Consider the following 20,639-nt stretch of genomic DNA (forward strand, 5'->3'; position numbering starts at 1 on the left):
CAAAGACCACAGCTCCAGCACACACAGTCCCAAGTCCCAATGCACACACAATTCCAAGACACGGTACTGACAAGTTACCTTTCTTTCTCCACCATGATGTGTGCTGGGCTTAGCAGGTTATTTTTATTGCCAGTTCCCAGCTGCCCATATGTGTTAGCTCCCCAGGCATAGAGCAAGCCCTCATCAGTTAGTGCTAGAGTATGTGCATAGCCGCAGACAATCTGCAAGTAAATTTAAATGGTTACCATCAACAGGAGAACAGGAAGGGCAGGGAAAACATCTACTTAAAGATTAGGGCCAGCTTCTGCAGAATGCCAATTCATCATCAGGTGTGGGCTGACATTCTCTGGAACATTAAAAAAGCATTAGAAAAGCCTATGCCTGAGACTACTCGATATTTTTCCATTCTTTTTTTTACTTATCAAGACCAGTGTGCCAGCACCATGGTCTTGCTTCCCATCATGGGAATTTAGGAAAGATATAATATTAAATGTGGAAGATGAAGGCCCAGGGTACTCTTCAAAAAGACTTACTAAAGAGTAAATCTCTGGGAATTCCCTGGCGGTCCAGTGGTTAGGACCCCACACTTCCACTGTAGGAGGCATGGGTTCGATCCCTGGTCGGGGAACTAAGAGCCTGCAAATATTCCGCCAAGTCAGAGCAGGGAAGATAGATGGGGACGAGCACCTAAGGGTCCACAATACATACCTGGTTCACACAAACGCTGTGCAAAGCTGCCACTCTCACGGGGGTCAGCTGATTGCCGTTGTTTCCCAAGCCTAGCTGACCATTGCCGTTGTAGCCCCAGCCGTATACCTTAGACAGAGAAAGGGGGAGAACAGGCTTTTGAAACTGCTGGTAAGAGGGAAGAGCTAAAAATGCCATCCATCTAAACAAATCAGATACTTTTTTCACTTCCAACACTCATATTCCACTAAATGTGATCCTACAACTGATCTCCAAACAGAAGATGCTTTAGGGGTAGGGATGACAGAATCTGGCAGACTCCATAGCTTACTAGTTGGATAGCCTTGGGCAAGTCATGAACTCTTGTTTTAGGCATGAGGAAGCTGAGGCTCATTAACAATTACTAAGTACCTACTGTATCTCAGGACCTTGTGAAAGGTACTAGGAATAAGCCTTTGGAAACAGTTTAACAGGAGAGACGGACACATGCAATTTTTTTGCAGCCAGGCGGCAAGTGCTATAATAGAGAGATAATCAAGGCACTACAGGTAGAGAGGAGAAAGGATTTAGCCACAGAAGAAAGTTTAGGCAAGACTTTTCAGAAAGCAGAGGTCTGAGCAGGGCTGAAGGCACTTCAGGGGGAGGGCACAGAATGTGCTAGAGACAGCTGGGGTGGCGGCTGGGGAGAGAACAGAAGGAAAGGTAAGGGCCCAAAGGGCCAAAACACAAACCGAGGAAAGTGCAATGCATCTGTGCATCTCCCACTGAAATACTCCAAAACTGAGATCAATATGACTACATTTGTATTCTGGAAAGATCACGCTGGCGGCAACATGAAGGGTGACTGCGGCGTGTAAGACCAGAGGCAGGGAGACCTCGACATATAACCTCATCTCCCATCAGCAAACAGGTGAGCTCTGATGAGGGTCCAATGAAGGCGGTGACAGCGGCACCACAAGAGGGACCAGGAAAGAGGTTAAAGAAGGAGACATAAGGGAATGTGGCGATCCCTTAGACACCCTAAGCAAGAGGGGGTCATCAGCTGAAAGCAGCAGAGCTGGGCATAGGTTTGACAGCGAGTGTTAAAGGTTTAGAATGACCAGCATGGGACATGGGTAAAGTACTGGTCAGGAACAGACAAGAGGCCTGGCTCAAATCAGAAACACGAGATATGGGTGGCAACAAGCCCCATGGCAACACAGGGCAAACGGGCATCGGCGAGGGCCTTTCCAGTCAGGGTGACAGAGGGAAGTGGAGTTTAGGGTACTAACAAGAGATGGTTACAAGCACTTTCAATGCCAGAAGTCTAATACGTTTGAACTTTCTGGGGAGAAATTTGGCAATAGCTATCAAAAATTCTAATGACATACTCCCTGACCCAGAAATCCTATTTCTGGGAAATTATTCTATAGACATACTTGCATGAGTGTGCAAAGATATACACACTCACAAACAGTAACACAGAAAAGCAGTGCAACAATGTTTATAAACAAATATAAAGAACAATTGGAAGGCCCATCAGGAGAGCTCTGGATGCGGGTCATGTCACAAGGAAAACCAACACCCATACAAAGAAAACTAAGCAACTATTATAATGGAAGCAACTATCAATGGTCTGATAATAGATTCAGGTAAAACATACGTTGTTAAGCAGAAAAGCTGCAGACTGGCCGAAAAAAGCAGTAGGTATAACAATCCCATTGTTTAAAGAAGGTACTTATACTCAACCATACATAACTAACTACAGAGAAAAGTCCAAAAGGATATACATCAAACTATTAACAAAACTGAAGGAAAGGTATTCACTTTTTACTTTGTATCTTTCATTTGTTTTCCTTTGTTGAAATAATCACATATAATTTTAAAATTAAATTCATTTTTTAAAATAAAGAAGTGGAAAATACTGGAATGGAGGATGTTAGATGACTATCCCAAGGAATTCGGAAGCCCTCTGGCGTGATATCAGGATTGATTCAAAAAGTGAGCTAGGGCTTCCCTGGTGGCGCAGTGGTCGAGAGTCCACCTGTCGATGCAGGGGACGCGGGTTCGTGCCCCGGTCCGGGAGGATCCCACATGCCGCGGAGCAGCTGGGCCCGTGAGCCATGGCCGCTGAGCCTGCGCGTCCGGAGCCTGTGCTCCGCAACGGGAGAGGCCACAACAGTGAGAGGCCCGCGTACCGCAAAAAAAAAAAAAAAAAAAAAAGAAAAAAAAAGTGAGCTAACAAAGCCGAGCATTCAGTAAACTCTAAGCCACCCTCGCACCCCAATGCAGGACGCCGTACGTCTGTGTCCAAAGAAGCATCTTTGAATAATTTTTGTGCACTGAAACAGGCACAGGTGGTAACAAGTCCATTGACATAGAAGCTTCAACCAGAATTATTTTATAGAAATAACGATCAGCTCAAAGGTGACTATGGTAGAAGGTCACTGAAAGGTGGGTTTTTAAAAGTAGCCAATGACAATCAGGACCCAAAATTCTCCTTTTGCAAGTTGCTTCTTCCTGTGGACAAACATTCCAGATGTAGGTAGGTACAGAGCCTTCACGCCCATTAGAGTTACTGCTTATAAACATCACCAGCTAACTTTAAAGAGTGCACATTGCCTCTTGCCTTCTGAGATGGCCCGCACACTCTGTCAGTGGAGTGTGTTTCTCCCAGGGCCGCTCTCACTTTCTGAGATGGACCGCATTCTCTCTATGCAATGAGTATCTCTCTAAATAAACCTGCTTTCACTTAAAAAAAAAAAAAAAAAAAAAGAGTGCATAGTTCACTTTTTCATTGGAAGAAAGAGGTAGTATTAAATTCTTTTATCTACTACATTAAACCACAAACAAATACCTATAAGCATTGGGCTATCTGGATCTGGCAAAAACACATTAGAACCTTTACTTGCAGATAAATCTTGGAATTTAAAAATTCATAATGAGGAGCAAACATCCTGTGGTTACAACCTCAATCAGTTAACTGTCTAAGGAGCTATGAAAACAAAGCACTCTTCCTTCCAGAATCTACCTGGAAAGAAAAGGACATTTCACTGAAGGAGGAGGTAGGAGGAGAAAGGGGGATGCAGACATCGCTCACCTCACCATTGTCCAGAACAGCCATGGACGAGGTCTGACCGCAGGCAATGCCAACCACCCTCTTAATATGTAAACAGTTTGTAACTTTGCGAGGAGTTGGTTGATTTGCTGTAGATCCTGATCCCACCTGGCCACAGTTGTTATAGCCCCAAGCAAACACCTACACAACGGAAGGGGAAAAGAAAAAGAAAGAGTAAGGGTGAAAATTCTACCTCTAACACACAATAACAATCATAAAATAAAAATAAACCCACTTAATGAGTACTTACAATGTGCTAAATGGTCCTAAGTGCTTTACATGCATTAACCCATCTAAGCCTCATAGTAATCCTGTAAGATGACCCTGGGATAGGTACTAGTATCATCCCCATTTTATACATGTAAAATAGAAACAGGTTGAGTGACTTGCTTGAGACTCCACAGCTAGCAAGCAGAATTTACTACTAATCTGAACCCAGTCAGTCTAGCAGCGCTCTTAACCACTACGTTATACTGCCACTATAATTACGGCAGCTATATAGGATTTTTAATCCGGCATCAATAGGAAATGGGGTATATGCCACATAAGTATGCCACAGTGATATGAAAAAATCAGCCTAACTCTCTGGGCACAAATAGTCATTTTTTTTCATCGAAACTTTTGAAACCATACTATGCTTTTCCCTCTCTCACTAATCACCAAAAGGAGACATTATATAAATTTTCCTGATGACACAAGCCTACCATCATTGTAATTATCAATCATAGTTCCACGTCCTAACACAGTCATGCTCACAAGTACTAAGGAGATGCTGTCCCTACAGGAATGACGTGGGGTTGTTAGGCTATTCTTGATGACATTTTCTGAGTTCTCGTTTGCTGTCTGTCAGCTCCAAGCAGCTCCCCTCCTCAACTGCATCCTGCTTACTTTTGGCCTGTGATCGGCCGTAACCTGAAAACCAGATTTCTAAGGGAGGGAGACACAAATAGAGCTCTACGCAAAGTTAAAGAAGAAAAACAAAACTAAAAATCACTTTAAGTTAATTATTAACTGAGCCTATCAAACAAGAGTGGGACCAGAGAGAAGAATTACAGAGGATGGGGGATGCTGGTAGCAGAGGAGATAACTTCCTCCATCACTAGGAGAATTTGTAAGGACCCCCTCACCCCCTTCACTTGCCTGTGGGAAGTGGTCCTCACACATCCTGAGTTCCGGCTTCCACAATTCTCTTTTCCTCTGCCAGCACTTTCTATCTAAGTTCACGTGTCTGAGGCTGCCCACGTGATGTCTTAAAACCCACGGCTGATGTCTTAAAAAGAATATGTGCTACAGGTTCATTTCATAGGCACGAAAGAAATAACCTGCCATACTTCCTGAAAGTGGATTCACAGGACTAGCTAGTGTAATAATGCAAATATTTATCCAAAGTAGCATATGCTTCAGGTTAAAATAAACCAGGAATCCAGGCTGCATAAATTAGCAAGTTCTAATTTCAACCATCATTCTTCTGCACTTCTTTTCAAATATCCCAAGTTCCCTTCCAATGCAGTTGCCTTTTATTTTAAAAATGGGGACGAGGGTTCCACTAACCAAGAAACAGACTAGGAACAGCAGATTCTGCACATAAAGCCTGCTAGGCCTGGCTCCAGCACATCCCAGCCATGAAACCTTGATCTCCCTAAGGTGCTTTGGTTTGTTCACCCATAACCTACCCTACTTAGTAAAATCACGGTAACAGCACTGAAGGACTTTAAACAGGGAACGATCTGACCTGATCTGCATTTCATAAATCACAGGGGGCAGAGAAGTAATACTGCACAGGCAGACCAACTAAAAAGCTATAGAATAAAAGAGACCATGGCAACAGTCCAGGAGATGACAAGGCCTGACCTAAGGTTATGGAGATGGAGAGGAACAAGACGATACAAAAGACTGGAAGGTAGCACCAACAGGATGAGTAACATTTAAGATAAGCATGGAACTTGGGGGGTGAACAGGTTGTTCAGAACCTACTGGAATGTTGGTAAAGTTATTTTCTATGACATCATTACATTTACTGAAAAACAAAATAGACCTTAGGGGATGGGGGTCATTAAAAAAACAAAAGTATAGAACACTGTCATACACATCTGATTTGTAATCTTAGCAAAAAGCATGAGACTCAACTGCCTTAAGAATTAACTCTACTGTCTTCAAAAGAGTGGTCCTGATCACACAATATAAGTTGTATTAGGAAAAGGGTTCATTCCCATACTGTTCTTAGCGACGCACACGGGGCTGCTATGTTCACACCATATCCAAGTACAAATATGGTCATTTTTTTTTTGAAAAGCAAGGCACTTTCACAATAGCCAAAGGTAGAAATGACCCAAATATTCATCGACAGATAAATGGATAAACTAAATAGACAATGAAACATTATTCAGCTTTAAAAAGGAATGAAATTCTGCTGCAGGCTGCCACATGGATGAACCTGGAGGATATTATGCTGAGTGAAATAAAGGTGGTCACAGTGGACAAATACTGTATGATTCCACTCATGTGAGGTACCTAGAGTAGTCAAATTCTTAGAGATAGAAAGTAGAATGGTGCTTGCCAGGGGCTGGGAGTAAGAGAAAGGAGAGAGAGTTAATGTTTAACTGGTACAGAGTTTCAGTTTTGCAAGACGAAAAGAGTTCTGTGGATGGATGGTGGTGAGGGTAGCGTAACAATGTGAATATACTTGTCACTAAACTGTACACTTAAAAATGGTTAAGATGGTAAATTTTATGTTACATGTATTTTACCACAATTTAAAAATAAAGAATAAAGGCAGGGCACTTACCTCTCCATCAGCTGCCAGAGCCATTGAATGATGTGAGCCACAAGCTACTTCAACCACTTGCTTGATCAAGAGGTTGGTGCAGACTTGGATGGGAGCAATGCCTTGGTTGGTCGTCCCATTCCCAAGCTGGCTATATCCATTGTGGCCCCAGGCATAAACAACTCCATCTATACAGGATGGCCGCACACAAAGAATCAGCTCAAAGAAGAAACAGTAACCCCTGTACTTTGCTCAACTCATCTTCCAAGCTTAATTTCTTTTTGTGACATTGTGATTTATAAGAAATACGTATCTGGTCATCCAGATTACAAAAATACACTTATCTTGTATATTTAGTCTTCACCCACAGTTCCAGTCTCACAGCTCCCAAAACCAGTGGAATATCCTAAGTGTTGAGAACGATAAGGGTATCTTTTGTTATGTGACTGAGGTGACTTTTGGAAGCACCTAAGGACGATGGGTCTGTTGCCAGAAGAGCCAACCACAAGATGAGAGGGTTGGAGGGGAGAGGGGCTGGAGGCGGAATTAACTGCGACTACCAATGACTTAGACAATCATGACTATATAATGAAGCCTCCATAAAAACCCAAGAGGACAGCTAATTCTGGCCCCTGTTCAGAGAGCTGCCATGTCGGGGAACCAGAACACTTACATGTGCCACTGTGCCAGGCACCAGGCTCTACGAGGACAGAAGGTCCTTTCTTCGGGCTGTTAACTCATATCCTTTAATATCCTTTTATAATAATCAGTAATCTAGTGAGTAAATGGATTTTCTGGAGTGCCGGGAGCCATTCTAGCAGATTAATCAAGCCCAAGGAAGGAATTCCCTGTCGGTCCAGTGGTTAGGACTCTGTGCTTCCACTGCTGAGGGCCCGGGTTCGATCCCTGGTCGGGGAACTAAGATCCCACGTGCCACATGGCGGGGCCCAAAACAAAGGAAAACCCAAGGAGAGGGTCGCGGGAACCTCTGATTTGCAGCAGGTTAATCAGAAGCACAGGTAACAACCTGGGCTTGTGACCAACATCTGAAGTGGAGGGTGGTCTTGTGGGACTGAGCCCTTTACCAATGGAATCTGATTCTATCTCCGGATAGGTGGTATCAGAATTGTGTTGGATTCCTGGACACTGTGCTGCTACCCGAGAATTACTTCTTGTTGGGGGATGCGTGCGCGTGCGCGCACACACACACATGCACACGCACGCACACACACACGCACACGCACGCGCGCGCGTGCGCACACACACACAGAACTGGGTCCAGGAACTCTCTATTCAGTTGATGTCAGAAACAGGATTTGCAAGAACAGCCCTGGCTCACAGACACGTGGTTTTTGAAGACAAAGGATAAAAGGGCAAGGAATGAGGAACCTTTGATTCCCAGATGGCTACCTAGTCACCATGGTATGAAACTGCAGCTGTGGTGCAATCAGTTACTAAAGGTGAAAGTTACCAATGCCGTTTAGAAATGGGAGCAGACGCAACTCCCAAGGAGTTGGCTCAATGGATATATAAGGAAATGCAAAATAAGAAGCACACTAAATAAACAATCCCTGGGACTTCCCTGGTGGTCCAGTAGCCAAGACTCCACGCTCCCAATGCAGGGGGTCCGGGTTGAATCCCTGGTCAGGGAACTAGATCCCATGTGCTGCAACAAAGATCCCACATGCAGCAACGGAGCTCCTGCGTGCCACAACTAAGACCCAGCACAGCCAAATAAATAAATGAATACTTTTAAATCAGTAAATAAACAATTCCCCGCTTATTTCATATGCAAGAGCCAAAACAAAACAAAGGGCTTGGCCTTGATGCTGATTCAAGCTCAGATCTGGGTCAATCTGAGCTCCAGCCATTAGCCTCGAAGCTGCCTAGAAAGGGAAATGTTATGCAACAGAAAGTACCTCGAGTACCTCTGGGTCGCCAAGAAAATAGTTCCCATAGGAGAAGGGCAAAAACAAGAAACAACTGAAAGCAAGGGATATAAGTGTGAAGGAACCGGCCTGCTTTGAGGAGCAGCAGCAGCAGCTTCCTGAGGAACCTTTACTGAACCGGATTGTGAGAGGAACTAATTCAAGGGCTGTGTCGTTGACGTTGAAGGCTGCAGGGTGGAAGAGCATGTCTGCGTTGATGCAGGACCCACTGCTCTCTACTGAACAATCACAGGTGGCTGTACATGATCCAGACACTCAGGGGGTTATTCCCGAGCGGACAGCCAAGGTTGGTGGACTGGACGAAAGCCACTGTAAAGTCTGTTTATCCTGATGAGAGGGATTTCCCAGCTCCCCCTATTGATGCCAGGGGGAACACCCCAGATGAAGCAGCTGAGATGCTTCGTATGCAAGCCATGTGGGACTGGCTTTATGATGACTGGGATATTCACCCACTGAATACGCCCATTACCCAGATTACGGTAAATGCTGTGATTAAGGGGGTCCCTGTTACATGGGCACCTCATGTAACTTTACTGCTACAAAATCAAACAGTTTGAGACACCTTATCTAATTTGCTATCTCAACTTCCCCATAGGGGCCTTACTAAGAACATTAATTATGAAAATAGGGAAAGACAAAGGGGGGAGGATCAAGGGACTCACCCCAGCAGAGCGGAAGTCTTCAAACGGTTGTTACAAAGTGGGATGAATAAATCGGATGCTGATGCAGTTGAAACCAAGGTGTGGCTGCAGCACGACCAGAGACTGGTGAACCAATGGGACCCCATGTTGGTCTCTAAAATTAAAGGGCCCCAAACAAGTCCGCTCTATTTATCCCAGCTTGGAAGGCATTAAAAAGCCAGAAGGTAAAGATTAAGATAAGAAAATTGACCAGGATGCCCTGGGGCAACGGTAAGGAAGATTAATCAAGATAAAGATTGACCTAAAGGCCAGGATCTTCTGGCCCGACCCCCAGCAAGGCACCCAAGGGCATAAGCACATGTGTGGGTGAAACAGCCCTGGGGAGGAGAGGAAACTTTTCTGATACAGGACCCCAATGCACTGTGATTCCAAAACCTGTTGGTGAAGTCTTAACAGCTAAGGTTAGAATGGGGGATACAGATGGGTAACAGTTGATGGGACTCAAGTGAAAATCTGAATGAAAACTGGGGTTTTGGAACAGATTCTGTGTGATGTGGACGCATCCCCCTTACCTGAACGGAGTCTTGGGATGGATATTACATCGGACTGGGGACTGCTTCCCCAACCTAACATTGTAAAACAGAAGGCGTGTAAATCTGCCCTCAGGCCGGTTTTACTGGGCGCTAGATGGGAACCACTAGAACTGCCTGAGCCCGCACAGGTGCTGAACTTAAATATAGAACACCTTGTGGACAGAAAGAGCTCACCATTTTAATTAAAGCTGGAACACTGGTACCAATGCACTCACCGTACGGTAGCCCTGTGAGGCCTGGGGAACAGGCAGGTGGCTCCTAGGGGCTAATGGTAGGCTGTGGAGGCGTAAATAAAGTTGTGCCGCCTACAGCCTCAGCAGTTCCGGTCGTGGCTTCAGCCCCAAAGAAGATGCAGCAGGCCAGCAGAAGCCGGAACCCAGGGGCTGACCTTGCACGTGCTTCCTTCTCGATCTCAGAAAAAAGCCAGCAGCAGTTTGCCTTCATGTGGGGAGGATCCCAGTTTACTTTTACTGTGTCATCACAGGTTTATCTGAACTCACAAGCTTACGATCACAATTTGGTCAGAAGGGATCTGGACTTGACACAGGTCTCAAGTGCAATCATACACTATACTGATGACATTATGACCATGTTGGAAACTGAAGAGCAGGCAAGGAGTGATGTGAATGCCATGGTGACACACATGACCCACTGGGGCTGGTTAATAAATCCCACAGAGGTCCCAGGGCCTCCCCAACAGTAAAATTCTTAGGAATAACCTGCCGAAGCCACGAAGAACATTCCTCCAGAAGCTAAACTAAACTGCTGTCGCCACCCACCCCTAGGACCAAAGCAGCAGCAGCAAGCCAGCATCTGGGTGGTTTACCTGGCATTTGGAGAATACATCTTCCACATCTGGAAACCACGCTAGCTCCCATCTATAAGGTTACCCGAAAGACAGCAGTATCTGAGTGGGGACCTGCGCAAGAGCAGCCCGTGTCTGAATTAGCAGAGGGCGGCAGCTCTCCCAGGGCTTACGGGGCTTTACGGCCCCATCAGGTATGATTCTGAGGGTATCTGCCACCTGCACTCCGCAAGAGGAGCTTATGGCAAACCCGGGAGCACCTCCCAGCAGTGACCACTGGGATTTTAGACCAGAAAATTCCCAGATGCCGCTGTCTGGTACACACCATTTGAGAGAAAATTAGTAGCCTGGGCATTAATTGAGACTGCCTCAGTGATTGAAGGACATAAAATAATCATGAGACCTCAGATGCCCATAACATCCTGGGTGGTGTCGGAGAAGCCCTCTAATAAGAAAGGCGGTGACCCGAAGAGTTTCATAATAAAACAGAAATGGTTTACAGGGGAGCGTGCTGCTGGGGGGATGCAGACAGGCGTGAGCAGGGAGCCTCTTTTCATCTAGGACTGACTTTGGAGCTGCCTGAGGAGCTGCTGGAACCCACTGCCTTGTGGACATGCCCTGTGAAGCTCTAACTGAACACCAAAGAGCCGCTTGCTTTACAGACACAGTTCCAAGGTGAATGGACAATATCCCATTTGGAGAGCGCCCACGTTAAGACCAGTGGATGGCAAGACTGACTGAAGGAGTCAAGACTAAATCAGTGCAGTGGGCTGAACTGCAGGCTGTTTTCCGAGCAGTGATGGAAGAATTAAGCAATGGTAAAAACCCGTATGTTTGGGTCTTTACCAACTCATGGGCTATAGCCAATAGCCTGGCTGTATGGTCAGGTAGATGAGCAATGGAAACTAGACTGTTAAAGGGATGCCCACATGGGGCATGGCCCTATGAAATCACTCTGGGAATTTAAGAGGCACATTAAAGTAGGACACGTTGATGCCCATCACAAGAAGCTGACTGGAACCACCAAGTGGACCATTTGGTGCACTCCCTTGACGTGGCCACCTGGGTCCATGGAATGAATGGGCACGGTGGGGCTGCAGCAATGCAGAGGTGGGTTGAATCTAGACATATTTCTCTTGCACTTTGAGAGGCACAAAATGCCAACAAGAACCATTCTGTCAACAAGAGAGCCAGGGACTGCAGATGGCTATGGGGAAAACTCCCTGGGGGGAAGGCCACCCCCCCCCCCCCAGAGCTAGCAAGGGGATTACACTGGAGCAATGCCAGTAGCCTCAGGGGCTATAAATGGGATCCTAACAGGAAGAGATCCTTTACTCTGGACTGAGCCTTGCATACCAGGTAGTAGAGGCAAATACTCAAAATAGTATAAAGGACTGGAACAGAAAATACTGTACCTTTTTTTTCTTTTTGCTCAGACAAATCACTGATCAATGGCATGGGTAAAATAAAGGCATTTTAAAACAGTGTCTCAAAGATTTCTCTCACACCTGCTTCCTTGAGAAGCTACTAGGGATGTGTTTCACCCAAATGAGGGTATAATCCAAGGAGGAAGACACAGGACACAAAAAATAGGGGATCCAGAAAGGACAAAGGATCCAGAAAGGACAAAGGATCCAGAAAGAACAAAGAAGGGACATCCGAGGATGACGGTGAAATGAAGTTTTAGGCCGACGGCTGTGCAACAGCCTAGAGTGACCAGTCCAGGCTAGAGTAGGGCGATAGAATACTCCGGAGATGTACTGATATGCTCAGAGGTGCCCAGAAGCAACACTGTGCTATAGGGACTTCCCTGGTGGCGCAGTGGTTAAGAATCTGCCTGCTAACCCAGGGTACACGGGTTCGAGCCCTGGTCTGGGAAGATCCCACATGCCGCAGAGCAACAAAGCCCTTGCGCCACAACTACTGAGCCTGCACTCTAGAGCCTGCGCGTCACAACTACTGAAGCCTGCGCGCCTAGAGCCTATGTTCTGCAACAAGAGAAGCCACCACGATGAGAAGCCCAGGCACTGCAACGAAGAGTAGCCCCCACTCGCTGCAACCAGAGAAACCCCGCACACAGCAACGAAGACTCAACACAGCCAAAAATAAAATAAAATTAAAAATTAAAAAAAAAAATACTGGTGCTCGCTTCGGCAGCACATATACTAAAATTGGAACGATACAGAGAAGATTACTATGTCCCCTGCGCAAGGATGACACGCAAATTTGTGAAGCATTCCATATTTTTGTAGTGAGGTGGATGGACCTTGAGTCTGTCATACAGAGTGAAGTAAGTCAGAAGAGAAAAACAAATACCGTATACTAACACATATACGTGGAATTTAAAAAAAAAAATGTTACGAAGAACCTAGGGGCAGGACGGGAATAAAGATGCAGACCTACTAGAGAATGGACTCGAGGACACGGGGAGGGGAAAGGGTAAGCCGGGACAAAGTGAGAGAGTGGCATGAACATACATACACTACCAAATGTAAAACAGATAGCTAGTGGGAAGCAGCCGCATAGCAAAGGGAGATCAGCTCGGTGCTCTGTGACCACCTAGAGGGGTGGGATAGGGAGGGTGGGAGGGAGACACAAGACGGAGGAGATATGGGGATGTATGTATATGTATAGCTGATTCACTTTGTTATAAAGCAGAAACTAATACACATTGTAAAGCAATTATACTCCAATAAAGATGCTAAAAAAAAAAAAAAATACTGCGCTATAGAAGAGTTCCAGCATACATTTATGAAAAACAAGTAAGCCCAGGAAAACAAACAGTTGTATAAGAAAGGAGATGCCTCAGCTATAAATAATACTTATCGACTCCTAGTAATGTGAACACTGAATACTGATTTAACCAAAGTGGTGATATCCCTATAGTGACGCAATAAGGTGAGGGAAGGTAGGAGAAAGAGAGCTAAATTCTATCTGCTGTTACAAAAAGTCAAAGGATAATATCTAAAGTAAAAAAATTCAGAAATAGCAGTATAAGCATGTTAATTTAAAAATATGAGAGTAAATACCAGAAAAAAACACCTGAAGGAGTTAAAAAGTAATTCCACCTGAATAGCAGTTTCTAAGAGTAAGGAGGAGTGAGACAGAGTCCTGTTTTCTACTAAAACCCATATACTATTTGATGGTTTAAAGTGTTAAACTGTTTTTAAACTATGTGACTATTTGTAATACTTATAAAATACACACAAATATATGTACCATACATACATTAAACATCCTATATATCATGTATCATATGTATGTTGTATTAAATGTATTATAACAATCAAAACTGAATTAAAAACAAAAAGAAGACTATTCCCACAAGAAAACCAGTTATTTGGGCTTCCCTGGTGACGCAGTGGTTGAGAGTCCACCTGCCGATGCAGGGGACGCGGGTTCGTGCCCCGGTCCAGGAAGATCCCACATGCCGCAGAGCGGCTGGGTTCGTGAGCCATGGCCGCTGGGCCTGCGCGTCCGGAGCCTGTGCTCCAAAACGGGAGGGGCCACAGCAGTGAGAGGCCCGCGTACCGCAAAAAAAAAAAAAAAAAAAAAACAGTTATTTATATTTGTGTTTTATGTTTATTTATATCTTAATTGTAACATTCAAGACAGTCAAAACTGTAGGATCTGGACTCTGAAAATAATTCCAGAAGAAAAGTTATAGTTGCCCAAGGTCATTACTTTGAAGAAAACCAAGAATCCGAATGCATGTGTTTCTGTATGTTTGCTCCAGAAAAAACTGCTTCAGTATTTTATGGTCAGAAATCAATGCCTCATTAAAATTAACATGTGTTAGGAAAACATTAAATCATCAGGTCACAATGGATGACAAGCTGAACCAGTCTGCAAAGAAGCAACTGCTTGAAAGACCCCGTGTGATGCCGGAAGGCATGATGACACAATGCAGAGGCAAGATAATCACCTCATTATACTCCACACCAGTTCCACTCTTACCAGACAATCATGCTCACATCTGGATCTCACAGCCTGAGAAAGATGTGGAGAACTTGGGAGTGGATTCAGATGTAAGTTAAAGGCTGTTAAAAAGCTCAATACCAAGACCCACGGCAACATCCAATTAAGCTGTGATTCCCCAGGCTAGAGACAGAAAGGTGGAGAAGCAAACGCTCCCACGTGCGCCCTACAGTTTACCCAACAAAAGGCTAGAGAGCAAGAACTAATGTGCCTAAAACATAAAGGGAAGAAGCTGGGTTATATACGACAGATTTTCAGAGAGCTCTGGGTGCCCACAGTACAGATAAATCACCAAGGAAGAATGCGCAGGCCCCTCTGGTGATCTTGGGGAGGCAGAGAGGAAAAGAAGAATCCACCCCACATTCTTTCCATATGGTACCCACACGAATGCCAAGGAAAGAACTGAGATTTCTTGAATTCAAGATTCACACAAGGAAAACCAGTACTAACTGTGTTTTTAAAAATGTACCAAGTGGGCTTCCCTAGTGGCACAGTGGTTAGGAATCCGCCTGCCAATGCATGGGACACGGGTTTGAGCCCTGGTCCGGGAGGATCCCACATGCCACGGAGCAACTAACCTTGTGCGCCGCAACTACTAAGCCTGCGCTCTAGAGCCTGTGAGCCACAACTACTAAAGCCCGCGCGCGTGCCTAGAGCCCGTGGTCCCCAACAAGAGAAGCCACTGCAATGACAAGCCCATGCACCGCAACGAAGAGGAGACCCCTCTCGCCGCAACTAGAGAAAGCCCACACACAGCAACAAAGATCCAACGCAGCCAAAAAAAAAAAAAAAAAAGTACCGAGTAAAACCTGGACGTTGCCTTGCTACAACAATTCACTGAAAAATTAGGCTGAAGGACCACTTCATCTGCTATAGTTCATCTTCCACAACTTTACATAGGTTGTCGAAAGCCTCAAAAGTTTGCTTAAATTGCAAGTCATCCTATGGCTGTTCCAGAGGGAGCCTGAAGTGTTTAACTTTTACCTGTTTTGTGTACTTCCGCTCAGAAATTAAGACACAGATCATTCAAAATCCAATATCTGATACAAACCCACCACCCCTTAGCTTAGAATTAACTGCTCGATTTCCCACAAACAGAAGCTGGACTTATTCCCACTTTACCTTCGGTGCTGAGAAGAACATGCGGTCCACTCCCATAACTAAGGCTCTTAATCTTCTTTCCACATAAGGCTTCCAGCTTTTTGGGCACAAGTGTACTCTGGTTATCTCCAGTTCCTAGACAGTTACTGTAGTTCAGTCCAAATACAAAGACCTGGGAAACAAATAGTTCTGTCTGAGTCACTTGGCCTACATTTACACAAAAGGTCCCTTCTCCACTCTGAATATAAGACACACTAAAACTCAGTTTGACAGCTCAGTAGCTAGGAAGAGACTGACATGGTTGTTAAGAAACATTCAGGGCTTCACTGGTGGCGCAGTGGTTAAGAATCCGCCTGCCAATGCAGGGGACACGGGTTCGATCTCTGGTTCGGGAAGATCCCACATGCTACAGAGCAACTAAGCCTGTGCGCCACAACTACTGAACCTGTGCTCTAGAGCCCACGAGCCACAACTACTGAAGCCCATGTGCCACAACTACTGAAGCCTGCAAGCCTAGAGCCCGTGCTCGACAACAAGAGAAGCCACCGCGATGAGAAGCCCTCGCACCGCAACGAAGAGTAGCCCCGCTCGCGGCAAGTAGACAAAGCCCACGCACAGCAACGGAAGACTCAATGCAGCCAATCAATCAATCAATAAAATCTATTAAAAGAAAAAAGAAACATTCAACGTCTGCTGACTAAAGTTTTAGAATATTTGGCTATACTATGAAACTCAAACAGTAGTAGGGATGAGGGGTATTAAATCAAGAAACTGAAAGAAAAGACAAATTCTATCAAAGACAACCATCTTTTTGGATTTTAGGCTCTCTTCATGCCCCACTTTTTCTCAGTCTTTACAATGCACACTTTAAAGCTCAACCCCAAATAAGCCCTAAAATTAAGCCCTGGGTTTTGAGAGATGCTTACCTCGTCATTGTCAGTAACATACAGTGCTTCGTTGGCTGAGGTGCCGAAGACACAAGCCTTCCGAATAGATGCAATTTCTTGAGGTGAGAGCAGAGTGAAGATTGGCCACTTTCCTACATCCACCATGACTCTGGTTTCAAGTAATTCCTAAAAATAAGCCGACATCTCTGCTGTAACAAACAAACAAAATTCCAAAATAAAAAATTAAATAACCACTAAACTAGAACAAAAAAAGACAATGTTAATACAAGGAAACAAAAGCTAATTTCAGAATAAACCACCTACTTTTGGTTAAATGGATCGCTCACTTGCCCCAGCAACGTGTCCAATCCTTCCTCTACCTTCAAACCTGTGCCTTTTCCTGTAACGGGAGGAACAACGTGCTGGAACCAACTGTCTGTCTTGCCCACTTACAAGTCAGTGCTCATCTGTCACATACATGTTTATGTGCAACCCGACAGCAGACAATGGAGAGAAGACATGCCAACTAGATGAAACCAAGGTCTTGTCAGGTATTTTCCCCTCCAGGGTACTGAGATAAAGTTAAAGGTTACAATACTCATTTGTCTAAGGCAGTTAATTCTCAACTAGGAGTGTGTGTGTGTTATAAAAATCAGAATCATTATTTCTACCTCCCTACTCTCCCACTACCACCCACAGGATGCCCTGAAAGACCCTCATCCCTTGTAGAAAATCACTGCCACACTGAGCCACTGTTTAATGATAGAAATGGGACATCCCTCAGATAGCCTGGAGCGGCAAAAACATTAAGAAGCAGTAGCCTAAGATTTACTGGATGAAAACATAAAAGAAAGTATTATGTTCTATTCCTAATTTATATGACCACATATATACATGGACATTTCATTTCACACGGAGAAAAGTTACATGAACAAGGGTAAGAGAATTCACCCTCATCTTGGTGTCAGAGCTGATGACTACAGAATTCATGCAAGCAGCAATTAGCTTAAAGAGCACCCTATAAAATGTAGAGATATGTATAAATTTCCACAAAACTCTAAATTTGAACTGTTTAAGAAGTTTTACACAAAGAATCCTGGTCATAGTTCCAATTCTTCGAGAGTTAAAAAGTATTTCTAGAAAGTCCAGGGGGCTGCACAAAGCACAAAACCTATCATGCCAAGTGAGTTTCCATTCTGGCTCTCACCTCTGGAAACTGAAACAGAACCAAGCAGTTGATAAACACAACCAGGGTTTCCTCATGGGCTACATAACTCATAATAACTCGGGAAGTTCCTTCCCGCCCACCCTCTTTTCAGACCTCTAAAATTAGCCAAGCGAGCCAAGGTCTTTCTGGCCTCAGAACCTCCAACAGTACCTACAGAAGAGATCCCTGGGGCTTGGGCTTACTTAGCCAGGGCCTCAGTTTCCACCGCCGAGGGAGGTTTTATCCATCAGCACCAGCTTGGATGACAAGGACCAGATGCTTGCAATACCCCAAGGATCACAGCGCATATTCAATAAGCATTAAACACCATCAGGACAGGCTGGTCCCTATCACTGCATAGCCAGACTCCTGGACTAACATTTGAATGTTCTGAAAAGTGTGCATGAATGTGTATGTATGTGCGTGCGTGCGTGTGTGTGTGTGTGTTGGTGGGAAGAGATAAAAGGATTTCGGGGAGGGTAAAAACTAATACATAAACATGTTAAAAAATTTTTGTTTCAAATGGTACAAAAGGATAGAGGAAAGTAAGTCTCTCTACCATCCCTCCCCAACCCACTCCTCAAAGGAAACCACTGAAACAGTTGATTCTAATTCCTTCCACAGTGTAGACTTACATAGCATTATATGTGTGAGTGTGTGGAAGCTTCCCCCGCTGCCACTTAACAGTACATCTTTGAAATCATTCCTATTAGCACATAGAAGAATTACTTCATTTCTTTTCAATGGTTCTACAGAGCATTCCATGACATCGATTTAACAGCTTACCTGTTTCTACTGGGAGACATTTAAGTCACTTCCAGTCTGTTGCTAACATGAACAATACTGAAACTACCGTTTGCATACATTATATACATGTCTTTTTAATATATGTTTCTAACATAAATTCCTAAAACTGGAATTGCAGGGTCCAAGTCTAATAGCTGTTTCACCTTTAATAGCTATTTCAAATTGTCCTCTACTAAAGCAGTACCAATACATAAAAGAACCATCCATGCTGGCAGCCCCTTTCACCTGCAGCCTTGCTCACAGTGTGTTATCACGGTGTCTCAGTTTTGTTTAAACTTTAATTTCTCTTATGATGAGTGAGGTTGGGATAATTTTTTAAAAATAATCACAGTCATAGCAACAATAACAACTAACACTTCTTGAGTATTATGTGCCAAGCACTGTTCCAAGTACTTTACATTTATTAATTCATTTAATCCTCACTTTATAGACAAGGAAATGGAGGTAAAGAGACTTTAAGAGTTTGCTCAAACTAGTAAGTGGCAGATTCGGGACCTGAAGCCACGCCACCCGGAGCCAGCATGTGTACCCTTCACCTCTCGGTCTCATGTGATTAAGAGTCCAGGTGCCATTCTTTTACATAAAGTCCCTATTTTTCCTACTGGACTGCCATTCTTTTCTTTGTTCTTGATTTATAAATGTTCTTTGTATGGTAAGAAGATTGTCTTAAATGCTTTTAGAAGTAATAGAAAAGATGCCCCCCAAGGGCTTCCCTGGTGGCACAGTGATTAAGAATCTGCCTGCCAATACAGCGGACATGGGTTCGAGCCCTGGTCTGAGAAGATCCCACATGCTGCAGAGCAACGAAGCCCGTGCACCACAACTACTGAGCCTGCGCTCTAGAGCCCACGAGCTACAACTACTGAAGCCCGCGCGCCTAGAGCCCATGCTCCCCAACAAGAGAAGCCACTGCAATGAGAAGCCCACACACCACAACGAAGAGTAGCCCCCGCTCTCCGCAACTAATGAAAGCCCACGCGCAGCAATGAAGACCCAATGCAGCCGAAAATAAATAAATAAATTTATAAAAAAAAACAACAGAGGGGGAAAACATAAGAAATGAAACAATGTGGATATCTATAAGCAGGTAGATAAATTCCAAGAAAATCCAGATGCCTATTTTCCTAGAATATGAACTGTATCAAAGCCTGTATCAAAGTGTATCAAAATTTAATATTTTATGGTAATATACAATTACATTTTAGATGGGGGGAATAATTACATTGGCCAAAAATATGATTCACCACCTTTAACATTATAACACAAAAGGATATTACCATTCAAAGTTATACAACTTCCTGACGGCACTATAATCATTCTGAAGTCATTAATCACTATACAGGCAACTCTGCCCTAAGGGTTTGGTAATCTGCTGAAAAATAATCAAGCTAACTTGCATAATGATGGCTTATTATACAAACTGAGTCTACCCATTGCTAAATTACTTGAAGCATTATTTAACAAGACATTTCTCCAAACACTTGTAACTTGAGAGTCAATATAAAAGCCAAGTCATATATCTTCCATGTCCACACCCTTCATAAAATCAGAAAGCATCACCAGTACCCCTGGCCTGGTAGAAAGGACAGAGATTGCTGAGGACTGGGTTTTAGTCCCAGGTTTACTTTTTTCTTTTTTGCGGTACGTGGGCCTCTCACTGTTGTGGCCTCTCCCGTTGCGGAGCACAGGCTCTGGACGCGCAGGCTCAGCAGCCATGGCTCACGGGCCCAGCCTTTCCGCGGCACGTGGGATCCTCCCGGACTGGGGCACGAACCCGTGTCCCCTGCATCGGCAGGCGGACTCTCAACCACTGCGCCACCAGGGAAGCCCCCCAGGTTTACTTTTAATCAAAAGTAACCATGATAACCTTCCTGAGCCTGAGTTTCCCAAAAAGCTGTTCTATAAAAATCTACACTTTTATGTTAAACATGTAAGGAAGAAGTTATGTGGATTTATGAATGCATGAGAACAACAAAGGCAGTAACACTGGCCAAGCAACAAATTTACTGCTAGCAACTCAAGAAGTTAGTAGGATTCAGCAGTAATTAACCAAGTGCCTAAAGAAAGATAATCCAATGTTTTCCCTTCCCATGTTACTGTGCATCAAAAGGGAAGATGCTAAC

At 44.4% G+C, this 20,639-nt stretch overlaps 1 protein-coding gene and 1 non-coding gene across 17 annotated transcripts in view; one reads left to right on the forward strand and one right to left on the reverse strand.

The window, feature by feature from the left end:
• Positions 1-20,639, reverse strand: part of RCBTB1 (RCC1 and BTB domain containing protein 1) — a 52,737-nt gene that overhangs the window by 17,576 nt on the left and 14,522 nt on the right. For 4 of the 16 annotated variants that reach the window (XM_067713940.1, XM_067713941.1, XM_067713942.1 and 1 more), the window contains 7 exons: positions 16,827-16,902; positions 16,542-16,711; positions 15,637-15,787; positions 6,570-6,736; positions 3,767-3,925; positions 709-816; positions 79-221 (listed from right to left, as the gene is read on the reverse strand). In XM_067713940.1, coding sequence (XP_067570041.1) covers positions 79-221; positions 709-816; positions 3,767-3,925; positions 6,570-6,736; positions 15,637-15,787; positions 16,542-16,667 — 854 coding nt within the window. In that variant the 5' untranslated portion in view covers positions 16,668-16,711; positions 16,827-16,902. Of the gene's footprint in view, positions 1-78; positions 222-708; positions 817-3,766; positions 3,926-6,569; positions 6,737-15,636; positions 15,788-16,541; positions 16,712-16,826; positions 16,903-20,639 lie in introns of those variants that run through there. The other 12 variants (XM_067713949.1, XM_067713951.1, XM_067713947.1 and 9 more) reach the window with 7 other exon arrangements.
• LOC137211503 (U6 spliceosomal RNA) lies at positions 12,678-12,784 on the forward strand. The gene has a single exon (XR_010937109.1). It is a non-coding gene; the product is annotated as a U6 spliceosomal RNA (small nuclear RNA).

This window comes from Pseudorca crassidens, chromosome 18, assembly GCF_039906515.1.
Source record: "Pseudorca crassidens isolate mPseCra1 chromosome 18, mPseCra1.hap1, whole genome shotgun sequence".
Classification (NCBI taxonomy): Eukaryota; Metazoa; Chordata; class Mammalia; order Artiodactyla; family Delphinidae; genus Pseudorca; species Pseudorca crassidens.